Source organism: Cebus imitator, unplaced genomic scaffold, assembly GCF_001604975.1.
Source record: "Cebus imitator isolate Cc_AM_T3 unplaced genomic scaffold, Cebus_imitator-1.0 Scaffold548, whole genome shotgun sequence".
Lineage (NCBI taxonomy): Eukaryota > Metazoa > Chordata > Mammalia > Primates > Cebidae > Cebus > Cebus imitator.
In genome coordinates, this window is record NW_016107863.1 from 983,666 (window position 1) to 993,611 (window position 9,946).

General features: G+C 47.8%; 1 protein-coding gene across 10 annotated transcripts in view; it reads right to left on the bottom strand.

Moving 5' to 3' along the window:
- The window catches only part of HECW1 (HECT, C2 and WW domain containing E3 ubiquitin protein ligase 1), a 453,917-nt gene that overhangs the window by 241,036 nt on the left and 202,935 nt on the right, over nucleotides 1-9,946 (bottom strand). For all 10 annotated transcript variants that reach the window (XM_017515382.2, XM_017515378.2, XM_017515385.2 and 7 more), the window contains one exon: nucleotides 1,697-1,804. In XM_017515382.2, coding sequence (XP_017370871.1) covers nucleotides 1,697-1,804 — 108 coding nt within the window. The remainder of the gene's footprint in view (nucleotides 1-1,696; nucleotides 1,805-9,946) is intronic.

Below are 9,946 nucleotides of genomic sequence, written 5' to 3' on the forward strand. Positions count from 1 at the left end.
TCTTACCAAACTTCCATTGAAGGTTTGTGCACACATACTATTATTATGCCTAATAATCATTACTCATGCAAGTTTTTATCCTTTCTGTTCTTATTGAAATTTAGGAGGTTTGTATCAGGTACCACTTGCTGGAGCCATCTTTACACCCCAAACAAACCCACACTTCCTAGGCTGAATGATGCTATTTGTAGGGTAATGAGAGGTCAGCATGACTAGGGTGAAGGGTGTCTGCTGGGGAGGATGGAGAAGTAGGGCTGTGAGCTGATGGTGAGTTTATGCTGGGGCTTGGCAGCTAAGCAGAGCGACTGCAGCTGATGCAGTAGGACAGAGGAGCCATAGAGCTTTGGGGCAGATGGTAGCAGAATCGGGCTTAAGGGATTTTGCCTGGTATGGATTAGAGAGGAGAAAAGCCAGAGCCAGGGAGATAAGTATTAAAGAAAAGAAATTCTCTTGCTGGGAGTTTTATTACGCCTATCTCAAAGACAAGGGCCAGAAACCATATCATATAAAATCATGTTCCCTCTACACCCTGATAGCATAAACATTTCTTCCTTGCCTATTCACCCTGCATTAGCCAACACAAAAAAGCGATATTGGGTCATTGCTGGGAGCAGAGATACCATAAGCTTCTTCAAAGACAGACACCAGGACTTTCATCTTTACATGTGTAGTCCTTGGAATGTAGCAGGTCTTACAAAAACGTTTGTCAAGTGAATGAATGAAAATAAGAGTGAATGAAAATGAAAGCAAAATATGCTTCAGGATATAGTCTTTCTTGGACCACAAGTCAAATGACAATGGATAACTTCAGATTCCTAGCTGTGCATCTTTTCCTCTGAGAACTGGATAGCTGGAATAACAGACCATTCCATTTCCTTTCCAACAGGCCACACTGAATGAACATCTGCTGAGAACCATAAAGAGCATGAAGAAGTTTGTCCATGAGATCACTCCGTACCCAAGTGGAGGAGAAGGAGCTGTGGACTGAAGGTAAGCTGTGCATTCCTTCAGCTGGCAAATGTGAAGCCCATCTAGGTATCTCCTCATGCAATGAGAAATACACCAGTATGGGGACCCATGTAAAAAGCCTGCCATAACTCTGAAAATGATTTATTTTCAAAGGCAGAAGAAAATTTTAGAAAATATATAAATAAGATACGTGATAGCAAGTTTAATCATCCAGAAACGTCAGTAGATTAAAAATCAAAGACACAGGCTGGCAGTGCCAATGTCTCACAGCCCTCCAGAGGAGTTGTGGCTAGAACCAAAGGTCAGAGCAAAATGTGAAAAATCATGGAAAGACCGGGACCATGGGCAGGAAGCCTTGAAACACTGAGTCAAGCAAAGGCAAAGCTGGAAGGCAGGATGCCTGTTGAGAACACTTGATCTAACTATAGCCATGCTGGAGATGACCCTGCAGGAGCCATGGAGTGAAAGTTAAGGGACCTGAGCCAAAGGGGCTTATGAACAGGAACCAACTCTTCCTTGGTATTAAAGGGGCAGCCCTCTGGGCTGGTTGGGTGGCTTTTATCCAACTGCCCTAGACCTCACCACTTACTACTGAACATATTTTTAAGGATCTCTTTAAATCTGCACCTCTCTTTTAGAGGGCCCATTGAAGCAGAACAAGTAATGAAACAATTGAATTCTGCCTCATCCATGTCTGCCAAGGCATAAGAATGGTCAAAATACTCACGTTCCACAAAGTACGAGCTGGCGTCGATCTTCCAGATGATCTGGCCCCGATGAGAACCATTGACTCCACGGTTCTTGTAGTCCAGAAAGTTTTCAGACAAGACCTCATCTATATTCCCAGAGGAAGAAAACAGAGTAAAGAAACATATCAGTCAACAGCATATTTAGGGGAATAAAAGAAAGTGAGCAAACTATACAAATGCTGCTTCCATCTCAACAGAAGAAAAAGCACTTGGAATCAGAGCACCAGATAGCAGAAAGCATCCCAAAGACGCCAAGGGACCAAACGCTTTTTATGCAGGAATCTGCTCCCCACGCCACAGCACTCCTGGCAGGAGATCATCTAGCTGGTTTTGGAATACCTCCAGAAACAGAGCAATAATTACTGCCATTGCATTTCACTTCACTTTTAAATGGCTCTTCCATGTGTGAAAGCTCAGTGTGAAAATCTTCCTCCTAAAGCTTCTATGAACTGATCCCTATTTAAGACTGAGGTCAAGATATAAAGAAAGAATCTCCATTTGGGGAGTATTTCTCATAGACTCCACCTCGTATCATCTCTCCTCCCACCTGGGCATCACCACCATCCTACACATAATTGCACCCCTGAACTTATCCATCCATCCATCATGCACTCATGCATTCATTGTTCATTCAACAGCTGAAATCCAACCATCTGCCAGATGCTGGGGAAGGTGCAGGGGCAGTGGTGTTGGGCAAACCAGTATGATCTTTTCTGAACCAAAACTTACAAACAATTGAGAAGACAGACTGTAAACATGAAGCAAAGAAATAACTGTTTGATTGTAACTTGTGATAAGAGATGGAAAGGAGGCCAGGCATGGTGGCTCACACCTGTAATCCCAAAACTGCGGGAGGCCGAGGTGCAGATTACGTGAGTTCAGGAGTTCGAGACCAGCCTGGCCAACACGGTGATGAGGGAATGTGTTCTCTTTCTGCATCCACAAAGGGGAGTAGTTTTAAGGGCAAGAACTTCCCAGCACCATGCCCCCCTCCAATCTCTCTCCATCCGGGAGATTTAATGGTTTGTGTTTGAATTTCACTGGCAAGGGAAGAAACTAAGAGTCAATCACTCCAGTGGAAGTTCTAAGGAACTCCTTTCATTGGCCTGGGGTCTTAGAGAAGGTGGTGGTACCTCCCAGGTTAAAAGTCCCCTTCTTCCACACTCCTTCGGACTCCATGTTTGGGTCCCCTTCCACAAACACTCGCTTTGTGGAAGCGATCTTTCTCTCTCCTGGATTTCCCCTCTGGAGTCCCCTTCCACACTCTCTCGTGGAAGCCTGTCTTCCCCTCCTAAACTCCATCTCTCTCTATTCCCTTCCACTCAGGGTGGAAGCTGCTTTCCTCTCCCGGATTCCATCTTTCTGGATTCTCTCACTCAGTGTGAGAGTTAGCGGTTTTTCTCTCTCTTTAAATAAATCACTTTCTACAAACACTTTAGGGTCTGGCATTTGCTGCACACTGTGCCGTGGTCCCCTCTCTCATTCTTGAGAGGGCAAGCGGCCAAGAACCTGGAGAAACGTTCTCTCAGGGAGCTGAAGGCACCCTGAACCCCTGAACCCCAATATTACATTTAGGCGAGCCAGCCAGGAGAGGGGTACACCAGAAAAGGGGTACAGCCAGGAGAGGGGTACAGCTGGAGAGAAGACTTCAAAATCGTGAGTAAAACCAGCCCCATTCTGTCCGTCTTTTTAAGAACACCTGAAGCAGCCACAGCCAGGCAGGGCTGTGGCCACCTGAGCGGGGTGCCTGGAGACATGACCCAGCCCGTTTTAAGTGGTACTGCCCAGCCAGAATTAAAAGCGCAGTTTTTTTTTGTTGTTGTTGTTTGTTTGTTTTTTTTTTTACCTCCAAGCTGTCTCTTGGCCTTCCCTCTCCTTCTCTATTCTTCAGATATTATCTCTGGGACCAAAACCTGCGGGAGCCTGTGGGGTGGAAAGGGTAAGCACCCCCCCACCCCCACTTTCTGCTCCTTGCGGCCGGAAACAGCCCAGCCTCAGGGTGGAACTGAGCCAGGCAGCCCTCAGCTGGAGAAAACAGCAGGGAGGGGTGAGGTACAGCCCAAGCCTGCAAGGGACGGGGAACACAGCGGCCTGTGCATGGTTCTGGCAGGCCTCTCCGGTGTTCCCCAGTCCCAGGCAGCAGGGTAAAAAAGTCTTCCCCAGGGCGTTCACCTGCAGCAGTGGGTCCCCGTGTGGGCAGTGGCTTGGGGAGTGGTCCAGGCGTGCACGTGGTTCTGGCGGGGTCAACTTGGCAACCGAAAGCCCCAGGGGTGGGGGAACTCACCAGCCCAGCAGCAGCTGCAAGTAGCGTTTAAACCCATAGCTGCAAGTGGTTTTTTTCTCTGGGTGGGCCGACTGAAAGAAAAGACGCAGCTGCTGGCTATCAGCCCCACCTGGCTTTGGGCAGGCCACGCCGCCTTAGGGTGCAGCATTCTTATTCAAAATAAGCTTTAGAAAGCTTTCTGCCTTACTTCAATATAAGTGGTCTATCAGCACAGTTGGTAAAGATGTAAGGCCTATAACTGCAAGGTGGGTGGTTCAACTCCCCTGTGGAGTCAGACTTCAATTGGCAGAACCTTTTGGGAAATTTAGAAGCTGAAGGCTATGGGACTTTGGTGTATAATTTATCTTGCTTAGGATTGGCTGTCTCTACGACAGAACTTTTCCATCTAGAAAATCATAGTTAAACTGGTTGGAGGCCCCAGATAGTCAATGGCAGGTGTCACAACCTTAAGGGCAATTTCCTACAATGGAAAATGGGTAGGGGACAGGAGGCCCGGGTCCTGAGGGTATTGTTTCAGCTGAGGTGGCCCAGCCTGCCTTCTTTGGTTCTAATGGCCTCTCCCTAGAATTTTACCCTTCTGGGGCAGTTTTATAAATTGGCCTGTGTAAATTGGACTTTCGCTGGGAAATATTGGTACCATATACTTTTCTCCCATGCCTTCCTCATTATGCCAGAAAGTCCCACTCCCTTACTGGGAGCGGGACCTGCTGGCCAGAGCAGGAACCACTATCCATACAAACCTCATTAGGGAGGAAATCCCTCTCTGCTGCCCATTGTAAGGCTGGTTGCCTCACCAGGAGGCCGGACACACCCATGTCTGCACTCAGCACCTGACTCTGCACCCAGCACCAGGCTCTGCACTCGGCACCAGGCTCTGCACCCCGCACCAGGCTCTGCACTCGGCACCAGGCTCTGCACTCGGCACCTAGCTCTGCTGCATGGCTCCCCTGGAAGGCTCCGGCTAATGCAACCCTGGCTGGCTCTCGCACCGGAAAACCCGCCCAACGACCCGCCAACCAATAGCAGCCCACCCTGTCTCAATCCTGCTCCCCTGGACCCATTCAGAGCACCCAGCTGTTGCTCGTTCCTCCTAGCCATAAACACCCCTGCCCCAGGAGGTCAACGTGACTTCTTTGGCTCCCTTTCCCCGGAACAGAGAACCTCACCCTGGAGCTGAATTAATTGGCATTTAATTTTCTTATACTGGCCTCAGTTTCCTCATTTTAAACTCGGCAATAACCCTTACACCCATTATTTTAAGAGGGGATTAATCCTGAAGTTTGGGCAATGGATGGACAATTTGGACGGGCAAAGAATGCATGTCCAATTCGAATAAGGCTAAAGGATCCCACATCTTTTCCTTACCAAAGACAGTACCCCTAAGACCAGAAGCCAAAAAGGGACTACAGGATATTGTAAGGGACTTAAAAGCTCAGGGTCCAATGAAGTCCTGTAACAGCCCTTGTAATACGCCAATTTTAGGAGTGCAGAAACTTAATAGACAGTGGAGGTTGGTGCAGGATCTTAGACTTATTAATGAAGCTGTGATTCCTTTACACTCAGCCGCACCTACTCCTTACACCTTACTCTCTCAAATACCAGGAGAGGCACAATGGTTTACAGTTCCGGACCTTAAAGATGCCTTTTTCTGTGTACCACTACATCCTGACCCTCAGTTTCTGTTTGCCTTTGAAGACCCTTTAGAACAGAGCTCTCAGCTCACTGACAGTTTCACCTCAGGGCTTCAGAAACAGCCCCAACATGTTCAGCCAGGCCCCAGCTCAGGACCTTAGTAGTTTCTCACATCCAGGTACCCTGGTTCTTCAGTATCTGGATGACTTACTTTTAACTGCAAGCTCAGAAACCCAGTGTCAGCAGACCACTCAGGACCTCCTAAACTTCCTTGCCACCTGTAGATATAAAGTTTCCAAACCAAAGGCCCAACTTTGTAGGCAGGAGGTAAAATACCTGAGGCTAGTCTTGTCTAAGGCACTTGGGCCCTAGATAAGGGACGTCTCCAACCCATACTGGGCTTCCCCCATCCCAAGACTTTAAAACAGTTACTGGGATTCTTGAGAATAACTGGTTTTGCCGATTGTGGATTCCCAGATATGGTGAAATAGCAAAACCTCTGTATACTCTGATTAAGGAAACCCAAAAAGCTAAGACCCATTTAGTACTCTGGGGCCCTATAGCTGAGGCAGCCTTTCAGACGCTGAAGCAAGCACTACTGCAAGCTCCAGCTCTAAGCCTTGCTACAGGGAACGACCTCTCCCTATACATCACAGAGAAGTCAGGAGTGGCACTGGGGGTTCTCACCCAGAGTCAGGGAGCCACACCACAACCAGTGGTGTACCTATGTAACGAAATCGATGCAGTAGCAAAAGGCTGGCCACACTGCTTGTGAGTCGTAGCCGCGGTGGCTGTGCTAGTCTCAGAGGCAGTTAAAATAGTGCAAGGGAAAGATCTAACTGCATGGACTTCACATGATGTAGCTGGAATTCTGGCCTCTAAAGGAGGCTTATGGCTGTCTGACAATGGCCTCCTCAAATATCAGGCCTTAGTGCTTGAAGGGCCTGTACTCCAACTGTGTACATGTGCAGCCCTCAACCCAGCTACTTTCCTCCCTGAGACAGGAGCAGACATAGAGCATGACTGTCAGCAGATTACAGCTCAGAACTATGCAGTTCGAAAGGATCTCTTAGCTACTCCTCTAGCCAACGCTGACCTTAACCTTTACACTGACGGAAGTTCCTTTGTGGGAAATGAAGTATTCAAAAGGCAGGATATGCAGTAGTCAGTGATCAAACAGAGCTTGAAAGCAAATCTCTTCCTCCTGGTGCTAGTGCCCAGCTGGCAGAACTGATAGCCCTCACTCAAGCTCTAAAATTAGGAAAAGGAAAGAAAGTCAACATATACACAGATTTCAAATATGCTTACCTGGTTCTGCATGCTTATGCTGCCATATGGAAGGAAAGAGAGTTCCTAACCTCAGCAGGAACTCCCATTATATATCGCAAGGAAATTTCAGACTTATTACAACTGTCTAAGAACCCAAAGAGGTAGCAGTCTTACACTGTTGGGGTCACTAGAAAGGAGACGAGAAGGTAGCTGAGGGCACTCTCCAAGCTGACCTAGAGGCTAAAAGGGCAGCTAGACAAGCATTTATGGGAGGACCTTTAATACAGAAGAACCCACTCCAGGGAACTAGACCTCAATACTCATCAGAAGAGGTAGAGTGGGCAATCTCCCAGGGACACAATCTTCTTCCTTCAGGATGGTGAGCCACTGAGGAGGGAAAAGTGCTTCTACCTGCTGCCAGCTGGTGGAAAGTACTTAAAACCCTACAACAGACCTTCCATATGGGTACAGAGAATACACATCGGATGGCCAAATCTATATTTACAGACAAAGGTCTCTTCAAGGCTGTCCAACAAACAGTCAAAGGATGTGAAATATGTCAGAAAAATAATCCTTTGGCACATCGAAAAGCTCCCCCTGGGGAACAGCGAACCGGTCATTACCCAGGTGAGGACTGGCAAATGGACTTTACCCATATCCCTAAGTCTCAGGGATATGAATATCTGCGAGTATGTGTGGATACCTACACAAGCTGGGTTGAGGCTTTCCCCTGTAGAACAGCGAAAGCCCAAGAAGTAATAAAACTCCTGATTAATGAAATAATCCCTAGATTTGGACTCCCTCGCTGTCTTCAAAATGATAACGGTCCTGCCTTCAAAGCTGCAGTAACCCAAGGAATTTCCAGGGTGCTAGGGATACAGAATCATCTCCGCTGTGCTTGGAGGCCTCAGGCCTCAGGGAAAGTGGAGATGATGAATGAAATTCTTAAGAGACACCTAAAGAAACTGACACAGGAAACCCACCCCCTGTGGCCTTCCCTATTACCAATGGCACTCTTAAGGGCTCAAAGCTCTCCCCAGAAAATAGGACTCAGTCCCTATGAGATGCTTTATGGACGGCCCTTTCTTACTAATGATCTCGTATCAGACAAGGAAACAGCAGATCTAATAAAAGATATAACCTCCTTGGCTAAGTACCAACAGGCTCTTAAGACTTTGCCTGAAGGATACATGAGGGAAAAAGGGAAAGAGTCGTTCTGCCCTGGAGACTTGGTGCTTGTTAAATCCCCCCCCTCAGACTCTCCCTCTCCAGGCCCGTCTCTGGAAGGAATATTTTCAGTTATTCTGTCTACCCCAATGGCAGTTAAGGTGGCGGGAACTGACTCCTGGATTCATCACACTCGGCTGAAGCCTTGGACACCCCCTGAGGAAAGCAAGAGACCCTCCACTCGGCAGCCTGAAGTTCCAGGAGACGACCTTCCATACCCCTGCAAGCCATTAGAAGATCTACATATGCTTTTCCAACAAGATCTTCAGGGAAGTAATTTATATCTGGGCATTAATGGGACTATAACCCTCAACTGTGCTATCCCTCAACCTCCAGTTATTCCTACCATGGGGTGGGGAGAGTGGTCAAATAACAGAAAACCTTGGTGCTGGTATTAGGAAAGTTACTACCTCTATTCAGTCACTATAAGCTATCTCAGGAGTTAATTACTAACATTAAAAGGTTGCTGATTCTCTCTGCAAACTAGCTTAACTCTTTAGTTGCCATAGCTCTTCAAAATAAAAGGGCCCTAAATCGGCTAACAAAAGAGAAGAGGGGAACCTGTTTCTTCCTGGAAAACATGCTGCTATTTTGTAAACTAGTTAAGTGTTGTGAGGCTTGTTTAACAACTGACTGTCCTGGCATTATTCTCTCCTAGGCTCGTTTATAACCACTCTATATTTGTTGGCCTCTGGGCCTCTCATCTTTAACCACCTTGTCACATTCGTTTCCTATAGAACCATAAGGTCACAAATAATCCTGCCGCTGGAACCCCAGATGTCCTTGGCCTGTGAGCTCTATCGTGGACCTCTAGATCAACCTGTGCCCCTGAAAGGCTCCCCTCTGGAGGAAAGCTCAACTGCAGGACCCCTTCTGCACCCCATTTCAGCAGGAAGTAGTTAAAGAGGATTGACGCCTGTGTTCCAACAGGAGTTGTGCTTTCCTGTTCAGAGGCGGGGAATGGGGGAAGGTGTTCTCTTTCTGTGTCCACAAGGGGGCGTAGTTTTAAGGGCAAGAACTTCCCAGCACCATGCCCCGCTCCCATCTCTCCCCATCTGGGAGATTTATTGGTTTATGTTTGAATTTCACGGGCACGGGAAGAAACTAAGAGTCAATCACTCAGCGGAAGTTCTAAGGAACTCCTTTCATTGGCCCGGGGTCTTAGAGAAGGTGGGGGCTCCTCCCAGGCTAAAAGGCCCCTTCTTCCACACCCCTTTGGACTCCATATTTGGGTCCCCTTCCACGAACACTCCCTTCTTTGAAGCCGTCTTTCTCTATCCTGGATTTTCCCCCTGGAGTCCCCTTCCACACTTTCATGGAAGCCTGTCTTCCCCTCCTAAACGCCATCTCTCTCTATTCCCTTCCACTCAGGGTGGAAGCTGCTTTCCTCTCCTGGATTCCGTCTTTCTGGATTCTCTCACTCAGTGTGAGAGTTAGCTGTTTCTTTCTCTCTCCTTCTCCTGTTTCTCTCTCTCTCTCTAAATAAATCACTTTCTATAAACACTTTTGAGTCTGGCATTCCCTGCACACTGTGCTGTGGTCCCCTCTCTCATTCTTGAGAGGGCAGGAGGCCAAGAACCTGGAGAAACGTCCTCTCAGGGGAGCTGAGGGCACCCTGAACCCCTGAACCCCAATATTACAGTGAAATCTCCATCTCTACTAAAAAAATTAGCTGGGCGTGGTGGCAGACACTTGTCATCCCAGCTATTCAGGAGGCTAAGGCAGGAGAATCGCTTGAACCCAAGAGGTGGAGGTTGCAGTGAGCCAAGATCATGCCACTGCACTCCAGCCTGGGCAACAGAGTGAGACTCCATCT